This window comes from Balaenoptera ricei, chromosome 7, assembly GCF_028023285.1.
Source record: "Balaenoptera ricei isolate mBalRic1 chromosome 7, mBalRic1.hap2, whole genome shotgun sequence".
In the NCBI taxonomy this organism is placed as follows: domain Eukaryota; kingdom Metazoa; phylum Chordata; class Mammalia; order Artiodactyla; family Balaenopteridae; genus Balaenoptera; species Balaenoptera ricei.
This window is the reverse complement of record NC_082645.1, coordinates 115,176,756-115,201,698: the sequence shown is the minus strand read 5'-3', so window position 1 is coordinate 115,201,698 and position 24,943 is coordinate 115,176,756. Positions and strand designations below refer to the sequence as shown.

General features: G+C 44.0%; 1 protein-coding gene and 1 non-coding gene across 4 annotated transcripts in view; both read right to left on the bottom strand.

Annotated features, from left to right (window-relative positions):
- Positions 1-4,440: 4,440 nt before the first annotated feature.
- Positions 4,441-24,943, bottom strand: part of ATG16L1 (autophagy related 16 like 1) — a 43,550-nt gene continuing 23,047 nt past the window's right edge. For all 3 annotated transcript variants that reach the window (XM_059928957.1, XM_059928958.1, XM_059928959.1), the window contains 8 exons: positions 22,726-22,796; positions 21,969-22,040; positions 10,452-10,572; positions 10,080-10,185; positions 7,982-8,131; positions 7,788-7,835; positions 6,836-6,937; positions 4,441-6,023 (listed from right to left, as the gene is read on the bottom strand). In XM_059928957.1, the coding sequence (XP_059784940.1) occupies positions 5,930-6,023; positions 6,836-6,937; positions 7,788-7,835; positions 7,982-8,131; positions 10,080-10,185; positions 10,452-10,572; positions 21,969-22,040; positions 22,726-22,796 (764 nt within the window). In that variant the 3' untranslated portion in view covers positions 4,441-5,929. The remainder of the gene's footprint in view (positions 6,024-6,835; positions 6,938-7,787; positions 7,836-7,981; positions 8,132-10,079; positions 10,186-10,451; positions 10,573-21,968; positions 22,041-22,725; positions 22,797-24,943) is intronic.
- Positions 12,739-12,981, bottom strand: LOC132369398 (small Cajal body-specific RNA 6). Its single transcript, XR_009504377.1, has one exon. It is a non-coding gene; the product is annotated as a small Cajal body-specific RNA 6 (non-coding RNA).

The window sequence follows — 24,943 nt, the reverse complement described above, 5'->3', positions numbered from 1 at the left end:
CCTGGGCTCCGTCGCTCACTGACGAATCCACTGCGATCTTGAGAAACTAGCTTGGCCTCACTGCTATTTCCTTTTCTCCATCTGTAGAAGGGGAGTCCACGAGCTTCCCTGGCTTGCAGGGCCAGGGAAATGCATCAAATGTGCAGACAAGGCCTTGAAAAGGATCCTGATGGACATTCCTGTGTCCTCTCTGAGGTGAGAGCTTCTTCACACTCTGGTCCTGCCACATGGGCCCCGACGCTAGAGGGGGTTTCGATGGTAATGAACTTGGAGTTGACCACAAACTGAGCTGCTTACACCTGAAGTTGAGCAAAATTAGGCAGAGCCTTCTGGAGAAGTTTGTTACACACAACGTGTCCCCTCAGATTCACGTGTTGAAGCCCGTTTACTGCCCAGTGTGACGGTATTTAGAGGTGGGGCCTTTGAATGAGGTCATCAGTGTGGTCATGATCTGACAGGATCTCCACTCTCCTTGTGCACAAACAAGTCTCCTGAGCACACAGCTTAGTGGCAGTGAGGCCTCGGGATGAAGTCTACCCTGCCAGTGCCTGCCACTCTGACTCCAGGCTCCGGAAGTGTGAGACACTTCTGTTGTTTAAGCCACTCAGGCTACGGTTTTTTTGTTCTTTTTTTAAAATTTCAATGATGTTTATTAAAGAAGTAATAATAGCATGAACAAATGCAAGGTCTATGCTATCTACCCACGCAGGCTGCGGTATTTCATTATGGCAGCCCAAGCTGAGCAAGACGAGGGCCCGCGCTTTTCTGCAGACAGATCAACTGCTATCGATCAAAAGTCTGGAAAAAAAATGGACACTAATCCAGTTTAAGAAATACCCTTTTTTGTTGGAACTAGGTAGAGGTGGTGCTCATACAACACTGTGAATGTGCTAAATGCCATTGTTCAGTTTAAAATGACTAATTTTATGTTATCTGAATTTCAACTCAGTACATTTAAAAATAGTAGAAAAAGAAATACAGTTTTTACATTGTGACCCAGTACATACACACATATATACACAACACTCCTATAAAACAGTATTTACCCTTGTTAAGTGGTTTATTCTTATTTTTTTAAACTACTTTCCCTCTTACTCTTCCTTTTAGCTGGTTACGATTCACTTTGTTTTTGCTGATTCAATTCTACTAAATAAAGACTTTGTGCCAAGTACTACGTGAATGTCAAGATGTCAAGGATATGACTGATCTTGAGACTTCTGGCTTACGACCTCTTAGAAGCACCTGGGCACGTACTCCAGGGAGCAATGGAATGTATGGCTTTCTATCTAGAAACTAGACCGTGTACAGCCTGTCTTCCTACGGGCCCGGCTCACAAGCATACCTACCCATTGTCTCTGAAGTCCATTTCTCTGGAAAAATGAAGCCCAAAGCCTGAATTCCCCTGCTCTCTTCTCCAGGTCCTAGGGTTGGACCAAACCCCTGGAGCCCGGCACACAGCAATCTCCAGGGCTACATTCCCACGTGGGACGCAGAGCTTACATGAGGAAAGTCAACCAAATCCAGCGTGGCGCATCAGTTGCCAGAACCGCCAAGGCGATTCCCTTCCCTGTCCCCACGCTGCTCCGCAGCCCCCCTCAGAGGCAGGGCTGCGCGTGCCACCTGCTCTAGCCAATGGGGCGTAACGAAGGTGACCAGGCAGAGCGACACGCGGTCCCACAGACGCTTGCTTTCTTGCTGCATCATCCTTGCTCCCCTTGCTGACGGCACATTAACAGCCAGATACGAGCCCCCCCTCTACCAGTTGCCCCAAATCCAGCCGGCTATGCCTGCTCACAGAATCAGGAGAAACAGTACTTGTTTTAAACCATTCTATGTTATGGCAGTTTGTTATGCAGCAAAAAGCTCACTGGATCCTGATTCACTTGGTTTGTTTTTTTGCTGATTCAGTTCTACTAAATACTTTATTGAGTACCCACTCTGTGCCAAGAACTACGTGAATGTCAAGGATATGGTTGATCCCGAGACGTCTTAGAACCACCTGGTTCTAAGAGGTTGTAATCATAAACAAGGAATCATAAAAAACATTGAAACAATCAGGAGAATTTGAATATAGACTGGATAGTGGATGACAGAGTCACTGTTAATTCTGTGAGGTGTAATTATGGCATGGTGTCCTTATTAGGTTGGGATGCATGCTGATTTATGGGAAAAATGACATGCTTGAACCTTGCTGTAAAGTACTCTGGCAATAGTACTGAGTGGCAGGTAGGTACACGAAGACTTGCTACACTGGTGTTTCCTTCGCCGCCTCGGGTTCTGGGCCCCCAGAGACGTGGCTGTTCCCATCGACTGCCACTCAGGGTTAAAGAGGGCAGCTCGGCCCCCAGCAAGATGAGTAAGAGCAGGGAGCGTCTGAAGAGCCCACCTGGCCAGAGCACAGAGAGGATGGGAGAAAGGTCTGGAGTGAACACAGGGAAGAGTTCAGCAGCACAGATGGAAACCAGAGCTCCCTGAGGTGAGAGAATCCAATTCTGCTGAGGTGAGGGAGGCAAGAATCATTTCCTGGATCAGAGTCCAATCTTTTACTGGCACGTACCACACATCCTACGTGTTTCTACACAATCTATGCAAATACAGATATATTTCACTTTATTCAAGATTTCCAAAGTTTACTGGCTTGAAAATTTGGGATTTCTAGTGAGAATGAGCCTTACAGTGAGACACGAGAGAAAGGACGCAGTGGAATAAAGACAGACACGGCAGCTCGTCCTCATCCCCGAAGAGGCACTTCCCGCTGGCTCGCATGGAGGGCTGGATGGGGCGGCAGGTGAGGTGGATGCCCCCGGGCACCAATGCCCACCTGGGGGCCAGGACTCCGGAACAGCCTCTTGCTTCGCTGGGCAACTTCCCCCCATTTGTGAAATGGGATACACTTCAGAGCTGACAGAATTTGAGAGCCATAGCTTCCTTATTACTATCCAAGGCATCTCATAAAAACAAACATTTGTGGTTTCTGCAGCCTGGCAAGCAGTCTTGCACGAGGTTTCATCACTGCCACCCTTCTCTCCCGGTGCTCCACCCAGGCGGTGAGCTTCAGGTCTACATTTCAAATTGTCCGATTCCCCAAGATCATGACTGATCACGGTTGTGCTATAGATGTGAAGACACACAGTAGCTCTGCACACCTTGGTACACTCCAAACCCTGGAACTTCCCAACAAACACGCCCCTGGGGCCTGGGCTGGCCCCTCCCAGCTGAGAGCAGCTTCATCCATTTGCCCCAGTGTCCCCACAAAATATCCTGTGTGCTGTGATATGAAAGATGCATCGGGGCTTCACAAGATAAAGGTGAATGTGTGCACAGTATGTGCTTTAAGAGTAAGGCACAGAACTTGATATACCACTCTATTTTGGGAAACAACCTAGGGAATATAAATTTTTAAAGTCTTTAATTCTCAGCCCGAGATACGCTAATGTCTGGATCAAAGCCCGCAACACCTGCAGGGGAGCACGCTAGCTCTAACCCGCCGGGATTCATCTGGGAAATTAGAAACCCCCCCATGCCCACCTCCCACCCTGACCGATAAAACCAGCAGCACTGGAGGAGGGTCCCAGATCATCTGAGAAAGAGAATGAAGACCATGAGCTGGATGGAAGCATGTTCCACCCAATGGAAGCCACACCTGTAACCCAGCCTGGCAGTCAGGTGACCTGAAGAGAGCTTTACAGTATGGATGGATCTCAAACGGAAACATCTTTGTTAAGAGCAGAGAGAGCAGTCGTGCTTCCCTCCAAGGTCAAAAAAAACCCAGGATAATCAGAGGCTACTACAATGCTTACTTTCAGCCTTTTTGAAGAATGAGACTTACCTCCTCGAAGGTGACGGCAACAGGATCCCCACCTTCCGCTTTTTGGAGATGGCCGGCTGCTTCTGAGACTCCAGATCATGATGGAATCCTGAATCAAGTTGCTGGGCTACTGGCTGGTAACGGGCTGGACAGGGGTCCTTGGGGGTGGGGGGGGATAGATCAGGGAGACCCTAATTTGTTATGGCACACAGCCACTCGCCAGATATCTGAGCTGCTACGAATAAATCACTCTTCAATGAGGAAATCATGCCCCTTCAGCAAAGAAGAGGCCTGGAGGCTGGGAGACACATACAGCTCACTATCAATCCTGTGAACAAAGCCTGCAGGGGGGGACCGGGAGCTCGTACTGCTGCAGCGTGGAGCAGACCGCACAGCTGCCGAAATTCCGAAGACCCTTTTCTGGTTTCAGTTAAGATTTGCAAATGACGTGAAACTGGAACGCTGATGTTTACAGACAGTAGTACCTTGGGCTTAAATGATGAACAATAAGGAAAGGCATGGGGACAGTATTAACCATCATTTACAAATGAATGCATACCAGGAAAACAAATGAAAAAAACCAGCTTTTTGCCCTTAAGGATAAAGAAGAATAAAATAACTACCAAGAGGCATGGAGTGTGAAAAGTACATAACAGATTTCTTTTTTATTTACAATCAAGTTCTGTTGGGCAACATAATTAAATAAATAAAAGACATGCCCTGGCCTGTGAATTTCAACTCCCCTCAGCACGAGTTCTCTGAACAGCAAACTGAAAAGGGGAGGCGAGGGCAGGGGAAAGGGGAGAACGGAGCCGCTAATACCATCAGAGGGAACGCGCAGCCCGTCCTCGCCCTGCTCTAGCCCTCGCTCCCACAGACGTCCAGAGAACAAGTCCGGAAGGAAGAAAATTAAAGTGCGAATGAGTAAGTGATAAAAATATTGGTGTTTCAGTCACTCAAGGAACTAGAATTTTATAAACGCGTAAGATGGTAAAGATAAATGTTAAAAAAAAAAAACGCATAGGCCAGTTTCTTCCCGGCCTTACTCGCAAGTCCCGAAATCGAAAGATGGCATTCCCATGCTTCCTGGAATGGGCTTCCTGCACTAAAGCACCGAGGGGTATTGCACATAGGCTTGGCAAAGGGGCAGCGAGCCGGAACTACTGGCTCCAGGGTAATACACTGGAGGCCTCCAATCCCACACCACCAGAAACTGTAACCCCAGCACAGCCGGGAAGAAGGGGGCGGCCCACCTTCTGAGAAGCTACAGATGATCCCGGAATACAGTCTTTATTCCTGCAGCTCATCCACTTCTCTGGAAAAAGGGTTGTGCACTTCTTCTCCTACCCCCCGCCAATTTTTTTTTTTTTTAAACCAAATTGAGATTTATTTCTTGACCAAGAGATAGATATGTAGAATTGGGGGGCGGGGAGGGGAGGGAGGAAGGAGTTTTGAAGAACAGTTGCTTTCTAAGAACAGTTTAGGAGACCTAAGGAAATTCCAACAGTGATCAGGTGAGATCAGAGTAAGAGCCTCGTAATAAAGACACAGACCAGCAGGGGGGACCACAGTCCCACGGTCTCCTCAGAAATCAGGGCCGTCCCCGTGGGCTACCTGAGGGCAGGGGTAATCCCATTTGGGTTTCTGTTAATCCATGATTAAAGCAAGTTCCCTGGGAAAATGACCCCAAGGTGACAGGACATTCATCAGGCCGGAACCGACTTTGGAAGGATGGGAGAGAGCACAGGGGGAGAAGCAACACCCGGTGCAGGGGGCGTCTGCGGCACCGGCGCCCAGGGAAGAAGCCAGCAGGTGCCTGCGCCCACCCCGCTGAGGTATGCAAGGTCAGAGCCAGTAGTGTTTCCCACTTGAATCAAGGCAAGAACCTGAACCTCTGCTGAGCGACCGCAGCGTCAGGTTTTTCTCAGTGTTACTCTTTCAGGCCATGGGACCTCAGCCACGACCCTCGGGAGCCCTGCTCAAAGGCAGGCAACTGCGCCCCATGGCTCGAGCTCTTCTCTGGAGGTCAAAGCCACAGCCCAGGCGCCACCTGCCAGGACAGAGCCGTGGGGCCTGCGTGCCCCTCCAGCTTCCGATCCGCTCTCTCCTGACGAGGTGCCCTCAGTACTCTGACCACAGCACAGCTTTGCTTCCTTTGTCCACGCTGACGACGTGGGAGCCGGCAGGCGACCAGGCCACGGCGTTGATCGCTGAGCTTCAAGGGGAGAGGTCGGAACACGGGTGAGACGTTCGTGAGCCGAGCGCCGGGCTCCCTCGCCACCAGGGCGTCGGGCTTGTCCCAGCGCCCGTTTTCCTCGCCGGTGTGCCTCCCACGCACAGACAGGCGCTTACAGGGCGGAAGAACCTGGGGGAAGCCTGCCTTGACTCCAGGAGGCGGTTTGGAATGCAAGGAGTCAGGCCTTATCAAGTCTACCCTAAGGGAGTAGCTCTGAGTTAAGAAAAGAGCCTCTGACGAGCACCTCAGGGCGACTGGCTGAGGAGCGGGGAAGCAGCACTACGGCGAGGGCGGTGAGGGGCAGCGAGGGGCGGTCCCGGAGGGCCCTGGGCCTGGGTTCTAAGAGCAGCTGGGCTTGGGGGACACAACAAAGCCGAGAGGAAAAGGGGCCTGGATGAAAGTAAAAAGCACGTGAAAATCGGTGTTTACAAGCAGCCGATTTCCTGAGGAAAGGGGCTTAGTAGGGAGAAGGGGAGCCAGAGAGGAAGGAGAGCGGTGAAGGGGCAGGAGGAAGACAGGAGGCGCCATAGAACGTGGGGCTCTAACCTTTTTCCAGTGGCCATACCCTAACTGCTCTAGCTGGAACGGTCTGTAACATAAATAAGTAGGACGCTGCTGTCTGCTGTCTGGGGAGAAGGGCCCCAGCTTCCCTCCACCAACCTGGCTCACAGTAGAGCACGTGAGTGGACACTGCCCTCATGGGGTCGACTCGGGTCCACGCCTGAAGAGGACATGACCCCTGGGAGGAAGTCACAGGCTTGCTCCCCACCTGAGAGGGGCTGACATCTTACCTGTGATGCTTTGAAAGGACCTTCTCCACTTTCCCGGAGAGCACGCTCCAGATGTAGACAGAGCCCTCGGCCGAGCCTGCTGCCACGTAACTGCCGTCAGGGCTGCAGGACACATAAGACAAGAAACGGCGTCTACCACCCATCCCCAACTCAGCGTCTTCCCGGACCCCTCCCCAGGAAGTCATGTTTACTCTTCACTTACGAGTCAAACATGTGACCATTCCCGTGTACCCAGAAACCAGAAGATGCTCTTCACAACCGTTTGGGCCAAAGCCGCTTCACCCTATCATCTGGCCTCACCAGCTAATGAAAAATAGTGCCGCTGCACTACTTCTTGGGGCCACAAGTCCCTAACCATCTCTCAGACTCAAACATAGCACATAGGGAGGTCAAAGTCAACCCCCAAATGGTGAAGGGTTTCTTTCAGTTGATGGACTGCCTCGTTATATGGTTCAGTGAAAGCAGACAAGGAAGGAAGCATCGACTGTAGAGAAGCTTCTCCACGATACTGGCACTAACCATGGCAATGTATTTGGGAGAAGAGCCATGTGTGGAAGGCAGAACAGGAAAGGGAAGCCACCCCGTCTCCAGAGAGCCTATTCTGCTCTGTTCCAGGGGACACTACTCTTCCCAAAAAGCTCTCAAAGAGTTCTTATGTAAATGAGTAAAGAGAGGTGAACTTGATATACCCAGAACCAACCAACTAGCCATTATTAGTTTTTGAATTGGGACATATTTTCATGCAATCACAGAAGGGACACTTTAGAAAGGAAGGAAACAGTGACAGTGACCTCTAGGACTGACCGTGCAGCTTCGTTCCTGGACACCTGCGCATGTGGAGACACTGTACAGACGTAGCTCGTTTCCCCAGTGGGAAGATGCCTCTGCTCTAACCTCTGAGGTGAACCGTGCTGGGGGCGCGGGGTGGGACGGGAGGAGCGTCACCACTAACCTGAACACAACTCGCGTCCAGTCGGAGCCGCACTTGAAGCCCGGCGCGCTGAAACAGACGACGACAGGGCACCGTTACCCCCAGAGTCCATGCAAACTTGGGATGTGAGGTCAAGTCAGGCTTCTGGCCTTCTCACAACCCTCCGAAAAATCAGCAAGACTCAAATGAAACCCAACCACAGTGTCTTCAGTTACCTGAATGTCTGTCTGACAGCATTTATTCGTAGGTCAATAATTTTTAGCAGGTCATCTCGGGAGCAGCTGAGGAGTTCAGTTCTTTCTGGGTTTAAGTCCAGGGCAGTAATCTTTCCCAAGAGCTCCATCTCTCGGACAATACTCTCTGATCTACGAAAAAGATGGAAAGTCTGAGAAAACCTAACACAGAAAGGTCAGAACTTCCCCATTTCAACCAGGATGGCATGCCACAGAGAAAAGGAGGAAGGAGAAAAGGCAACTGAACTAGAATGCAATACTCCTCAAGGACGGTGAAAGTGCTCCCAGCCCCACACAAATAATCTCAGCCCTGGCTTTTATTATTTTCCCATCAATAGATTCTCTCAGTAGTGGTGAGTACTAGAACTCTAAAACTGGTAAGGATTAATTTCCTTGCCTGTTTCTGAAATGATACAGTAATTGCCAGTCAGAGCTTCTGATCAGCATGAACTAAGCAGGGCTACTATTTAATTAGTATTACTTCAATTTTATCATTTCAACTTATCCAAAGGGACGTAAACCGCTTTAGCAGGTCTGGGCTGCCTTATATGGACAAATGTGTGGACGCTCCAGGCTTCCTGTCATACAAAGTAAAGCTCGGGGACCCTCCAACTCATCCTGGTGACTCCAGATGTGGAACCGGGGCACCCTGGCAACCCCTTCTCCTTCCTTTTCTTCTCCCAGTTCTCCTCTGGGCCGCGGTCCACACCCAGGTCTGTGCTCAGCAATCCTGGACTGGGCCCTGTTGGTGACACAGCCAAAGGAGGTGCAGACCCTTCTGGAGTCATTCATTCTGCTGTAAACTTTCGATGAAATGATTTCCTACCTCAAACCACAACCAAGTAAGAGAGTTTATCTTACTGTTGCCGCTCCACCTCCCGGGGACTTGGGGTCTTCGTCTGTCAAATTAGGGGGAGACCAGGAGGAGCCTTCTAACATCCAGCTCAGCTCTAGAATTCCTTACTCCCGGTTCAAAGTTCTGCCAACCAGTACACCTGAAGCTAATCACCAATTACCTACATCCTAGACAGCCGTCCTCACCCTACAGGACTCCTGTCCCTTCTACTCCCCCCACCCTGGCCCATCAGCAGGACTCCAGCTTTCTTCCCCTTTCTGCCACTCCTCCCTCCTCGGGCAGCTCCCGAAGTACTGCCCTCCTGTTGCTTCACAGGTGGGCTCTGACTAATCCACTCTCATGTCTTCAAAGTCCTGTGAGGACGTCTCATTTTTTCTCCCAGCCAACCTCTCAAAACTGCTGTTTTTCCAAATGTCTATTAGAAACCTCAAATTTATGTCCTTTTCTGAACATGTTCACTGCATCCTCTTCCTAAATCTGTCATTTATTCTGCATCTTGCTTTACTTCTCTCCTTCCTCACCCTCCACATCCAACTTGTAACAAACCCTGTCCAAATCCCCCCTCCACATCTCCCTCCACTGCCTTGAGTTCAGATCCTCAATGCTTTACTGATTTCCCGCTCCCCAGTACACCCTTTGAAACTGCCACCAATGTAATCTACCACACTCTCATGAAGCAATCCTTTCCTAATCACCCAACGGCTTCTGAGATCAAGTCATCTACCAATGGCGTCCAAAGCCCGCAGCAATCTGATCCCAACCCACCCTATTAGTCTCATCTGCCCTCGCCTGACTTGCCCTGCCAGACTGCCCTGTTCTGGCCTGGAATGTCCCTCAGTGGCTCTTCTGCAACGTGAAACCTACTCACTTCTCAAGACTCATCTTGAGAGACGGTCTCTAACATCCTTGGACAAGGGCTCCTGGCCCTACTTCAACACACCCTGAAGACTTGTGTGTCTGTCTTCTCGATTACACTTGAAACCCCCTAACAACCTAGTTGTTCATCTGTTTGTAAGTACACAAGGCATGCTCAGAGGTGACTGTTGAATGTGACCGTCTACTTCAGGGTAAAGAGTGTCAAACTGGGAAGATAATGTGGACTGGAGCTCATTGCTGCCATTTCCAGGGGTTTTAAAAACACAGCCCACACACAAGACACCATCACAATTCTGCCACATACAGACCCTCCCATCTGCCTCCCCACCAAGCTCCTGGGTGTTTTACCGGATGTCCCAGAAACGAATTTTCTTGTCAAAATGTCCACTCATCACACACTGCTCTGTGCAGACAATATCATTGCAGCTGGATCCCGCAAATACCGTCTTTATGCCTGAACGAAAACCGAACATGAATAATCAAGCAGAGGCCCCTCTGCGGCTGTGCACATAACATTGCTGCACTCTCACCCTAAGTAATCAGAACTACTTATTTAAATGAAGCTTCAAACTTGAAAAACAGTCACTACATCAGCGCCACTCAACATGAGACTGGACTTTCAAAGTTTATCGCACTAAATGCAGGCTTTAACGTGGAAACAAACACCTCTGAGGTTAATATCTAATCGTTCATAGACACAGAGAGACTGAATTTCCTCACAGACTTTGCTGCGTAGATCCCAGAGCTTGAGGGTCCGGTCGTGACTTCCAGAAACAATACGCGCGTTGTCCAGCAGGAACTTGGCAGACAGCACCTTGCCGCTGTGTCCCGTGAGTGTATGCTAAGGGAGAGAACACAACCGGGGTAAACCTCCAGGGCGCCGCACCGGGAGAGTCAGCGGCAAACTGCCAGGGGGCCAGCTTCTCCAAACACCCTGAGATCTGGTCAGGAACACTCAGAGACAGAAGGATGAGCGGCTCAGGGAAACACCCAGAAAGCCTATCTTTGGGTATTGCCTGGGGTGAGGTATTAAGAGGAAGAGGATAAACCTCCCACCACCAATAAAACTAAAAAAAAAAGGGTAATGAAAGAACAAGTAAAAGATCCAACACCACAGTACAAACTTGACATGACCATGCCCTCAAAATAAGGGAGGAGCAGGCAGAGGACCTGAATAGACATTTTTCCAAAGAAGACATACAGATGGCCAATGGACACATGAAAAGATGCTCAACATCACTGGTCATCAGGGAAATGCAAATCAAAACCACAATAAGATTATCACTGCACACCTGTCAGAACGGCTATTATCAAAAAGACAACAAGTAACAAGTGTTGGTGAGGATGTGGAGAAAAGGGAATCCTCGCACATTGCTGGTGGAAAAGTACGTTGGTGAAGCCACTATAGAAAACAACATGAAGGGCCCTCAAAAAATTAAAAATAGAAACCCCATACGATCCAGCAATTCTACTTCTGGGTATTTTTCCAAAGAAAACAAAACCACTCATTTGAAAAGATATATGCCCCCCTATTTTCACTGTAGCATTAATCGCAACAGTCAAGATACGGAAGCTACCTAAGCGTCCAGTGATAGATGAATGGATAAAGACATGGTACATATATACAGGGGAATATAAGTCATAAAAAAGAATGAAATCTCGCCCTCTGTGACAACATGGATGAACATAGAGGGTATTATGCTAAGTGAAATGAGTCAGACAGAGAAACACAAATACCATATGATTTTATTTATACGTGGAATCTAAAAAACAAATCAACACCTTACAGAAAAGAAAGAGACTCACAGAGAACAAGGTGGTGATTGTGTGGGGTGGGAGTGGGGGGTCTGAGTGTAAAAGGTGAGAGATGAAGAGGTACAAGCTACCACTACAAAATGGTCACGGGGGTGAAAGGTACAGCACGGGGAGCACAGTTAATACTGTAGTAACTTTGGTGACAGGTATAACTAGATTTACCATGGTGATCATTTGGTAATGTACAGAAATAACAAATCACTATGTTGTGTACCTGGAACTAACATAGTGTTGTAGGTCAATTCTACTTAAATTTAAAAAAAGTATATACAAAAACTGTATAATAAAGTACTTAGTAAAGGCTCTACTACAGAAAGTATACAGAATACAAATAGACAGGATATCTACATTTAGTCTTATTAGCCAATGAAATGGAAAAGAACAATGTATATACTAACGGTATCTATTTAATATTATCAGATTTGTGCTGCCACGTTAATCTTACATGTTATAGAAAAATAACATGTTTGTCTTCTCCCAAGTGTTTAAAAAATACATGCAGAAATTTCCTGAATCTGTATTCTTTACTGAGGCTAGTCACATTTTAAGCTGTTAATTACACAACTTAAAAGGGGTGGAGGGCAGTCAGAGGACATTCTTGAAATAAGCTCTATTACAGATACTGGTCTATTTTGTTCTTGCAATTTTCTGTAAGTCTGAATTATATCAAATTACAAAATTTTTAAATCTTGGATTTTACCAATGTCTCTGAAAGTCAGTCTCCTATTTAAAGTCAGAATAGAGAGGTTCACCAGAGGCATAATTTATCAGTATAAAAGGAAACATCAGGGGCTTCCCTGGTGGCACAGTGGTTAAGAATCCGCCTGCCAATGGAAGGGACACGGGTTCGAGCCCTGGCCCAGGAAGATCCCACATGCCGCGGAGCAACTAAGCCCGTGCGCCACAACTACTGAGCCTGCACTCCAGAGCCCGCGAGCCACAACTACTGAGCCCACGTGCCACAACTACTGAAGCCCACGTGCCTAGAGCCCGTGCTCCACAAGAGAAGCCACGACAATGAGAAGCCCGCGCACCACAATGAAGAGCAGTCCCAGCTTGCTACAACTAGAGAAAGCATGCGCTCAGCAATGAGGACCCAACGCAGCCAAAAATAAATTAAAAAAAAAAATAAAAGGAAACATCAGGACTCTTTAAATAAACAATTAAAACTCCTAGGGGTTTTTCAATCAGAGGTCTCAGCTTGAAATGTCAGATCATAACCACAGATACCAGCATTCCCAACAATCAAATCTTCTCGTGACTAGCTGTGGGATGCCAACCAGGGCGTCTTTCCTGGGCTGCCAAGCAACGCAGAAGTGGGTCATAACCGAATGTCAGCGCCCTCTGCCCACCACAGCACTACTGGAGCCCGACGGGAGAGAGGGGGCTGGGGATGGTGAGGGTGCCGCACTTTCCCTACTTTTCAATATGGATCAACATGTTTATGTGCAGAAACTTCAAAGGCTCAGAAGATATTCACGTATTCACTAATGATTTCTTTATAATATTTTTTTTTTTTTAAAAGAAAAGGCTTTTTTTTTTTTGGGCTGCACTGCATGGCTTGTGGGATCTTCGCTCCCTGACCAGGAATTGAACCTGGGCCCTCGGCAGTCAAAGTGTGGGGTCCTAACCACTGGAACGCCAGGGAATCCGTCCCCCCAACCCCCCAAAAAAGAGCAGCTTTTAAAAGACCCTAATATACTTACTACAAATGTCAACTTACTGGGTTTCAACCCTGACCCCCAAAGCTGAGACCTTGCAGTTTAGAGTTAACATTTTAGAAACCAATCTTTCCTCTGTGCTTAGGAGAACAACTCCACTTTAGTACAGGAAGAGAAAACTCAGGGCCACATGTACGTCCCCTTTAAGAAGAAGTTTGCACGGATTCCGAGACTCCTTCTTCTCACATTTAAACCTCTCTGAAACTGGAACAGCAACTTACAGTCACTGCCAGCCAGGTGGTAGCTGTGCTGTGGCTGTGTGACAACCTCTCACTGATCCTTCTGGAAAGATCAAAAAGGTTCCAGCAACAAAGTTTATGCTAAATACAGTATAGGAATAATGCTCAGTATAAATCATTCAATCTGCACAAACCATGGGGAGAGACCAAAAACTTGTGTAGGTACTTCTATTTCATCAAAAAATAGGGGTCCCAGAAGGAGAAGAGAGAGAGAAAGGACCCGAGAAAATATGTGAAGAGATTATAGTTGAAAACTTCCCTAACATGGGAAAGGAAATAGCCACCCAAGTCCAGGAAGCACAGAGTCCCATATAGGATAAACCCAAGGAGAAACATGCTGAGACACATAGTAATCAAACTGGCAAAAATTAAAGAAAAACAAAAATTATTGAAAGCAGCAAGGGAAAAATGACAAATAACATACAAGGGAACTCCCATAAGGTTAACAGCTGATTCCTCAGCAGAAACTCTACAAGCCAGAAGGGAGTGGCATGATATACTTAAAGTGATGAAAGGGAAGAACCTACAACCAAGATTACTCTACCTGGCAAGGATCTCATTCAGATTCGATGGAGAGATCAAAAGCTTTACACACAAGCAAAAGCTAAGAGAATTCAGCATCACCAAACCAGCTCTACAACAAATGCTAAAGGAACTTCTCTAAGTGGGAAACACAAGAGAAGAAAAGGACCTACAAAAACAAACACAAAACAATTAAGAAAATGGTCATAGGAACATACATATCGATAATTACTTTAAACGTGAATGGATTAAATGCTCCAACCAAAAGACACAGGCTCGCTGAACGGATACAAAAACAAGACCCATCTATATGCTGTCTACAAGAGACCCACTTCAGACCTAGGGACACATACAGACTGAAAGTGAGGGGATGGAAAAAGATATTCCATGCAAATGGAAATCAAAAGAAATCTGGAGTAGCAATACTCCTATCAGATAAAATAGACTTTAAAATAAAGAATGTTACAAGAGACAAGGAAGGACACTACATAATGATCAAGGGATCAATCCAAGAAGAAGATATAACAATTATAAATATATATGCACCCAACATCGGAGCACCTCAATGCATAAGGCAACTGCTAACAGCTATAAAAGAGGAAATCGACAGTAACACAGTAATAGTGGGGGACTTTAACACCTCACTTACACCAATGGACAGATCATCCAAAATAAAAATAAATAAGGAAACAGAAGCTTTAAATGACACACTACACCAGATATATTTAATTGATATTCCATCCAAAAACAGCAGATTACACTTTCTTCTCAAGTGCACAAGGAACATTCTCCAGGATAGATCACATCTTGGGTCATAAATCAAGCCTCAGTAAATTTAAGAAAATTGAAATCATATCAAGTATCTTTTCTGACCACAACGCTATGAGATTAGAAATCAATTACAGATAAAAAAACGTAAAAAACACAAACACATGGACGCTAAACAATACGTTACTAAATAACCAAGAGATCACTGAAGAAATCAAAGAGGAAATCAAAAAATACCTAGAGACAAATGACAATGAAAACACAACGATCCAAAACCTATGGGATGCAGCAAAAGCAGTTCTAAGAGGGAAGTTTATAACGATACAAGCCTACATCAAGAAACAAGAAAAATCTCAAATAAACAATCTAACCTTACACCTAAAGGAACTAGAGAAAGAAGAACAAACAAAACCCAAAGTTAGCAGAAGGAAAGAAATCATAAATATCAGAGCAGAAATAAATAAAAAAGAAACAAAGAAAACAATAGCAAAGATCAATAAAACTAAAAGCTGGTTCTTTGAGAAGATAAACAAAATTGATAAACCATTAGCCAGACTCATCAAGAAAAGAGGGAGAGGACTCAAATCAATAAAATTAGAAATGAAAAAGGAGAAGTTACAACAGACACCGCAGAAATACAAAGCATCCTAAAAGGCTACGACAAGCAACTCTATGCCAATAAAATGGACAACATGGAAGAAATGGACAAATTCTTAGAAAGGTATAACCTTCCAAGACTGAACCAGGAAGAAGTAGAAAATATGAACAGACCAATCACAAGTAATGAAATTGAAACTGTGATTAAAAATCTTCCAACAAACAAAAGTCTAGGACCAGATGGCTTCACAGGTGAATTCTATCAAACATTTAGAGAAGAGCTAACACCCATCCTTCTCAAACTCTTCCAAAAAATTGCGGAAGAAGAAACATTCCCAAACTCATTCTATGAGGCCACCATCACCCTGATACCAAAACCAGACAAAGATACTACTAAAGAAGAAAATTATAGACCAATATCACTGATGAATATAGATGCAAAAATCCTCAACAAAATACTAGCAAACAGAATCCAACAACACATTAAAAGGATCATTCACCATGATCAAGTGGGATTTATCCCAGGGATGCAAGGATTCTTCAATATACGCAAATCAATCAATGTGATAAACCATATTAACAAATTGAAGAATAAAAACCATATGATCATCTCAATAGATGCAGAAAAAGCTTTTGACAAAATTCAACACCCATTTATGATAAAAACTCTCCAGAAAGTGGGCATGGAGGGAACCTACCTCAACAGAATAAAGGCCATATATGACAAACCCACAGCAAACATCATTCTCAATGGTGAAAAACTGAAAGCATTTCCTCTAAGATCAGGAACAAGACAAGGATGTCCACTCTCACCACTATTATTCAATATAGTTCTGGAAGTCCTAACCACGGCAATCAGAGAAGAAAAAGAAATAAAAGGAATACAAATTGGAAAAGAAGTAGTAAAACTGTCACTGTTTGCAAAGGACATGATACTATACATAGAGAATCCTAAAGATGCCACCAGAAAACTACTAGAGCTAATCAATGAATTTGGTGAAGTTGCAGGATACAAAATTAATGCACAGAAATCTCTTGTATTCCTATACACTAATGATGAAAACTCTGAAAGGGAAATTAAGGAAACACTCCCATTTTCCATTGCAACAAAAAGAATAAAATACCTAGGAATAAACCTACCTAGGGAGACAAAAGACCTGTATGCAGAAAACTATAAGACACTGATGAAAGAAATTAAAGATGATACAAACAGATAGAGAGACATACCATGTTCTTGGATTGGAAGAATCAATATTGTGAAAATGACTACACTGCCCAAAGCAATCTACAGATCCAATGCAATCCCTATCAAATTACCAATGGCATTTTTTAACGGAACTAGAACAAAAAATCTTAAAATTTGTATGGAGACACAAAAGACCCTGAATAGCCAAAGCAGTCTTGAGGGAAAAAAACGGAGCTGGAGGAATCAGACTCCCTGACTTTAGACTATACTAAAAAGCTACAGTAATCAAGACAATATGGTACTGGCACAAAAACAGAAACATAGATCAATGGAACAAGATAGAAAGCCCAGAGATAAACCCATGCACCTATGGTCAACTAATCTATGACAAAGGAGGCAAGGATATGCAATAGAGAAAAGACAGTCTCTTCAATAAGTGGTGCTGGGAAAACTGGACAGCTACATGTAAAAAAAAATGAAATTCGAACACTCCCTAACACCATACACAAAAATAAATTCAAAATGGATTAGAGACCTAAATGTAAGACTGGTCACTATAAAACTCTTAGAGGAAAACATAGGAAGAACACTCTTTGACATAAATCACAGCAAGATCTTTTTTGATCCACCTCCTAGAGTAATGGAAACAAAAACAAAAATAAACAAATGGGACCTAATGAAACTTCAAAGCTTTTGCACAGCAAAGGAAACCATAAACAAGACAAAAAGACAACCCTCAGAATGGGAGAAAATACTTGCAAACGAATCAATGGAGAAAGGATTAATCTCCAAAATATATAAACAGCTCATGCAGCTCAATATTAAAAAAACAAACAACCCAATCCAAAAATGGGCAGAAGACCTAAATAGACATTTCTCCAAAGAAGACATGCAGATGGCCAAGAGGCACATGAAAAGCTGCTCAACTTCACTAATTATTAGAGAAATGCAAATCAAAATCTACAGTGAGGTATCACCTCACACCGGTAAGAATGGGCTTCATCAGAAAATCTACAAACAGCAAATGCTGGAGAGGGTGTGGAGAAAAGGGAACCCTCTTGCACTGTTGGTGGGAATGTAAATTGATACAGCCACTATGGAGAACAGTATGGAGGTTCCTTAAAAAACTAAAAATAGAATTACCATATGATCCAGCAATCCCACTACTGGGCGTATACCCAGAGAAAACCATAATTCAAAAAGACACATGCACCCCAATGTTCATTGCAGCACTATTTACAATAGCCAGGACATGGAAGCAACCTAAATGCCCATCGACAGACGAATGGATAAAGAAGTTGTGGTACATATATACAATGGAATATTACTCAGCCATAAAAAGGAACGAAATTGAGTCATTTGTTGAGACGTGGATGGATCTAGAGACTGTCATACAGAGTGAAGTAAGTCAGAAAGAGAAAAACAAATATCGTATATTAACGCATGTATGTGGAACCTAGAAAAATGGTACAGATGAGCCGGTTTGCAGGGCAGAAGTTGAGACACAGATGTAGAGAATGGACATATGGACACCAAGGGGGGAAAACTGCGGTGGGGTGGGGATGGTCGTGTGCTGAATTGGGCGATTGGGATTGACATGTATACACTGATGTGTATAAAATTGATGACTAATAAGAACCTGCAGTATAAAAAAACAAAGAAACAAAACAATACTAAACTTTCATTGGGTTATCTGTATGGAAATATGTTAATATAAATGTTTCAGACATTACGTGAAATTTCTAAAAATCTTGTATGTTCTGGTATAATGTTATAAGTCATAATTCTAGTTATTACTTTATAATGTATATCTCAGAAATAATTAAATTTCCTTGTCAACTGCACTATTATGAACTTTCATCAAATCTTTAACTATGGTCATTTTTAAGTCTTTTGTCATTTACAGACAGTTCTGGGTGTACTCTGATGCTTTTGCAATTATGTTCCTATAAAAGGGTTTCATCTTCAAGGAATTCATAGAAAAGACTCTGACAAGTGCAGGTTTCTGGTAACTGTACTGCTGAACTGAATGAATAAGCATTTTCAGAACTCTAATGAAAAACTGATGAACTCATAAAAGTGCTAACAAAAGATCAAGATGAAAAAAAAAATTAATTACATGGGACTGAGTGAACTGATGAGGATGATTATAATTTCTGTGACTTTCTGTTTGAATAAAAAAAAAAATCCCACAAGGACTCAGAGGCAAAGAATATACAAATCAATTTTCACTGCAAAGTAAAGGAGCTGTTACAGTGGAGGATTACTGGACTGAATGTCAATATTATGACATAGTATGAGTGTGTTTCGTGTTTGGTAATTGCAATCATTGTTGCTTTTGTTGTGGTCATCCATTTACAATGCTTGGTGTCAGTCTATTTATCTCTTGTAAAAATAAAATACAGTGTGTGTGTGTGAAAAAAAAAATGCATATAATTGAAAAAAAAAAAAAAAGACACATGATGCACCCCAATGTTCACTGCAGCACTATTTACAATAGCCAGGTCATGGAAGCAGCCTAAATGCCCATCGACAGACGAATGGATAAAGAAGTTGTGGTACATATATACAATGGAATATTACTCAGCCATAAAAAGGAACGAAATTGGGTCATTTGTAGAGACATGGATGGACCCAGAGACTGTCATACAGAGTGAAGTAAGTCAGAAAGAGAAAAACAAATATCGTATATTAACGCATATATATGCAACCTAGAAAAATGGTACAGATGAACCTGTTTGCAGGGCAGAAATTGAGACACAGATGTAGAGAACAAACGTATGGACACCAAGGGGGGAAAGTGGTGGGGGGGTGGTGGTGGTGTGATGAATTGGGCGATTGGGATCGACATGTATACACTGATGTGTATAAAACTGATGAGTAATAAGGACCTGCTGTATAAAAAAATAAATAAAATTCAAAAATTAAAATAAATAAATAAATAAATAAAGTAAAATAGAAAAAAAATACATATATCATCCCGCACTCAACTCCTTGCTTTACTCCTCTAAGGGCCTAAAATGTAAGGAAGGCTGTATGTCCCTCTTCACTAATTACACAGTTTTACTCTATCTCAGCCTAGAATAATCCAGGCCAACTGAACACAGGACTCAATCCAAAGTCTCATCTTTCTATTTGTTAACTGTGTGACCTCAGGCAGTACTGTGGGCTTAGCTGAGCCTCAGTTTCCCCATCTACCTACCTCACCTGCATCCCCCTGAGGATTAAAAGCAGTAACATATATAATATACCCGACTACTGGGTCAAACACACGGAAACCACTCAGGTAAAAGCCCCTTTCCTTTAGGAAAAATAATGACTGCGGAAGTATTCAACCCTGTCTTAAATTTCCGCTAAGCAACTGATGGTTACGTAGAGAAGGCATGCCACAGGACGGACTGTAACACTGCCAGGAGAACAGTCTAGGCTGTCACATGGGACTTTTTCCATGCTTACGGTGCAGGGCTACAGGGCTTCAACTGAGAACTTGTTCAAGCATTTGAACAGATGTGTATTGCTGCTTGAACGGGGTCCAGCCCTGCCGCAGGCACCCACCTCCCTGTTCCTTCCTTGCAACAAGAACACCAGGCAGGCCCTTCAGCTTTCAGAAGAGAACGTAATCTTTGTCATCCTCACATCTCATGCTTTGCACGTGGATTCTCTTTCAACTAACAATCAAGAATTACCACCCTGGGCTTCCCTGGTGGCGCAGTGATTGAGAATCTGCCTGCCAATGCAGGGGACACGGGTTCGAGCCCTGGTCTGGGAAGATCCCACATGCTGAGGAGCAACTAGGCCCGTGAGCCACAACTACTGAGCCTGCGCGGCTGGAGCTTGTGCTCCGCAGCAAGAGAGCCCGCGACAGTGAGAGGCCCGCGCACCACAATGAAGAGTGGCCCCTGCTCGCCGCAACCAGAGAAAGCCCTCGCACAGAAACGAAGACCCAACACAGCCAAAAATAAATACAAAAAAAAAAAAAAAAAGAATTACCACCCTTTAGGTATTAGCTAGCATCTAACACTGGCCATTTTCCACACAGCTCCTTCAAGAAAATGGAAAGCCCAAATGATAAGTGAACTGTGTGTTTCTAACTATTCTTCTAGCTGCATCCCTGCACCATCGAATCAGACCATCAGAAACTACCTAATGGACTACTTCTATTGCAGCTCCCCACCTCCCTGTAGATTTATCTTTATGAAGTTCATCTTAACATCATGCTCTCTGTTTTTTATGTGGGTTGACACACAAGTTTGTGTCAAGCTTTTTTTTGCAGGTAAAATGCCTACCAATGTCAAGTAAATCCTCCACCTTATCTTTCAGTAGCCTTTATTTAATGAGCTCGTGTGAAGGTTGCTTCCAGCTTAAGGAGAAAAACATGTCTCTAAATTAAGCTATGTCTTCTATTAGAACAAAAGTGATATAACCATCTAATTTTTGTCTTTGTCTTGGAATCCAAGAGTCTTCTTGGTAGGTTTGGGTTCACATGCAGATTTCATCAACATCTGATCCCACTGTTCTTGCTTTCCCATACACCTGTTTCCTGGCTGAGTTGTTTTATCTCTATCATAAGTGTACCCACATGTATTTATTATTTTTTTTTAAATTATTTATTTTATTTATTTATTTTTGGCTGCATTGGGTCTTCATTGCTGTGGGCTCTCTCTAGTTGTGGTGAGCGGGGGCTACTCTTCATTGCGGTGCGCAGGCTTCTCACTGTGGGGGCTTCTCTTGTTGCGGAGCACAGGCTCTAGGCACGTGGGCTTCAGTAGTTGTGGCACATGGGCTCAGTAGTTGTGGCTCACGGGCTCTAGAGCACAGGCTCAGTAGTTGTGGCACGTGGGCTCAGTAGTTGTGGCTCGCAGGCTTAGTTGCTCTGTGGCATGTGGGATCTTCCTGGACCAGGGCTTGAACCCGTGTCCCTTGCATTGGCCAGGAGGATTCTTAACCACTGTGCCACCAGGGAAGCCCCCCACATGTACTTCTATAGCCTACTTTCCAGTTCTACTTTGTGCGGCGATTTAGTCTTGGGGTGCTTAAGAAACACAAATTATACTCTGGTGCTAAAATAGCTGAAGATAAGCTAAAACTGACACCTACCAAAAAAATTTAGTTCTTATGAACAGGAGCATCCCAAGTCTTTCATGGAAATGTGATGGTTTCCTATTGCAAATATTCTGCAACTGAATATTGGACAAAGTAAGAATGTAAAGTGGAAACATCAATTTTCCTAAGGAGGAGAGGAAAGGAAAGGGCAGGGGGAATCAAGTATGATTTTCAGGACAACACACAATTCTCCTCATCAATCAACCTGCCATTTCCTACATCGTGTGACTGGTAAGCAACCACATGAAGTCTGGAGATTACATTAACTTTCCTAACTGGGTCTTACCCGTAACCGATAGTCATCCACAGTCCAGATGCGGCTTGCAAAATCATTTGACGCTGCTAAGAGGTAAGATCCCTACAGGAATAAAGGGGAGGAGAAGAAATGTTACCCAAAATAGAAGAACTCAGTTCACATGATACAAATTCCCTGGTAATCAAGCCCAAGAAGGTTTAGATGCCGATAACTATACACCTGAGCTGAATACCGCTACAACCAGTATTCTGTTAATTCATCCATCCCCATTAAGTTCAGACCTTTCTCCCGAGCCTGCTCAGCCTCGCCTGTAGGCTGTAGATACCTCCAGCTCAAAATGGAATTCCTCCTCCTGTGTTCACTCCCCACCACCTCCCACCTTCAGTAACAGCAAGTACTAATTCTCTGCACCTGTCCAAGTCCAAGAGCTCAGAACCACCGACTCTCCCCAGCCACACCTCCCAACTGCCCCCGTTGGAGACCTGCTTGTCTCTGGCGCTTCTCGCTAGACCCTCTCCTCTCCACCTGCACTGCCTTGGCCCAAACCGGGGCCTTTATCAAGTCTGGCGACTGCCTTGCTGGGGTACCCCAGACCTGTCTCCCCTACCCAGTCTTCAACACGGTCATGATCAGCACAGAATTTATAATCTACCTACATCCTTCTCTAACATTAAGACAGAAAATAGCAGAGAAACCAGGTAAGTTTTTAAATTTCAAGAACCAGATGTTTAAAGCTGTTTCTATAAACCTCTAAACTCACCCATTTCCATGGATATTAGGTACTTACAGCACTATCAAATTCAATGCTTGTAATTCCTGCATTACTGCCAGACAGGGAACCCTTGAACTCACATTTGTCTGCATAAAAACAAAGATTAAGAAAGGAAGGTTTAAAAAAAAAAAAAAAAAACGATGGTAAATCCAACATATCAATTAAAATGAGGCACTTGAAACACAATGGAAGCCAATTCCATGGTCAAAAACAGCTTTCCTGCATCTTTACAGAATCAAGTAGCAGGACAAATGGAATAATGAGACCAAAATATCCGGCTGGTCAGTTCCAAGAGCAATGAATGTACTAGTGGGTGCAGAGCCCAGCATTTTCCTGTGGGTTCTTACGCTGTTCATTTCAAGAAATTCAGTGTCATCAATTTCCTTTACAAAAAATGAGTGCAGGAATTTAAAAACATGTCAATCGACCCTAGAGACCGAGTTTGTTATTTCTCAGTAAAATTTTCTACTTTACATAAATACATCTTGGGTTTGATCAGTATTTGTCAACTTAACTATCACTTTTATAGAACCTGACCATTAAAATTTCAGAACCCAAGTACGAAAAGAAATTTCTACTTATATAAACTGGCTAGTCCTCAGAATTCCAGTAAAGCTAGTTTGGAGTCTGGGTAATCTATCTGTTCACTCTATACACATGAACCTAAGGTTCTGGCAATCCAATCGCCTGCCAGTCCTCCCCCCTCCCTCTGCCGCGTCTCCTTCACCAAGAGGCCCAGCCATACACTCCCGGGCTCTGTTTTCAAACAGTTTTGGCCACCCGCAATGAAACTTTAAAGATGAGAGTATGAGTCTCAATGATGATGTGATTCAGTTTCCTTTTTAAAGGGTATCTTAAGGATAACCTATATAGACAAGCCAGGAAAACAATTAAGGAATCATTCAAATCAAACTCATAAAATAGGAGCACAAAATAGTATACATTTCAATTAACAGCCTTTTCTTTTAGGACTTCTAGATGCTAATAATAATGATATAAATACTGGTTTGGGGACTTCCCTGGTTGTCCAGTGGTTAACACTCCACGCTCCCAATGCAGGGGCCTGGGTTCGATCCCTGGTCAGGGAACTAGATCCCTCATGCTGCAGCTAAGAGTTCGCATGCCACAGCGAAGATCCCGCATACCACAACCAAGACCCGGCACAGCCAAACAAATAAATAAACTTATATAAAAAAAAATACTGGTTTGGAGCTGTCAAATACATTTAGGGCCAGGACTATTAACCTGGTGGATGAACCCCTGAATTAATTTGCAAAATATGGCACATTTAATGCCTTTCCCTGGATCCTAGCTTTCATTAGATTTTCACAAGTCAAAAAAAGGCCAACACCTACTAATTTAGGACTTTATTTAGATTAGATCTTTATAGACAAAAATATTCCTGCAAATTCTAAAAGATATCTTTTTGGCTTATGCCTAAAACACTGGTCTGTTTGGCAGGTGACAAAGTGCCAAAATGTAAGAAATGATCAGTAAGTGCTAGTCTACACAAGAGACTGATCTGAAAAGACCAAAGATCTTATTAATCTCTTTTATTTAGAAGGCACTGGGGAGACTATGTCAAGAGCATTTATATAATTCCCAGCGGAGCTGCTGCTTTTGATAGAATGAGCAAAGAGAGGTGTTCCTACTGGATGCAAAGTGGTGGAAGGGTAAAAAAGAGGACCCCCGAACTACTTCATAAAAGGCCTCCTGGACTTGGTCTCTTCCAAGACTCAGTAAATATTAGCCAAGGGGGAAAAATTACAGGCCAAGTAAGCCATTTGTGGAGGAAAGATCCTATAATTAGTTAGGACACGACTGATATTTGTTCCTGAAAACTATAAAAAATGCTGCCAGACACTATGTTATTTCTGTAGACCTAGTAGACATTTTTCATTTTATTAACACAAATTATGTTCTGGCACAAATTATGTCAGTATTAATTTTGGTTAGTGTTTACTTCCTCTTTAGCAGCAAAAAGGTAACACTATTACTAATCCCTGGTATCTTTAATTTTCTTATAGGTATTTTTACTGACCAAGGAGTAAAACGAAAATATTTCTAGTGCTATCTGTATATAATTGCAAGGCATAATCAAAACAGACTATCTGTGTAGATTTTTATCACAAAATCTCTATTCTTTTTTTTTTTTTAAATTAATTTATTTATTTTTGGCTGCATTGGGCCTTCGTTGCTGCATGTGGGCTTTCTCTAGCTGTGGCGAGCAGGG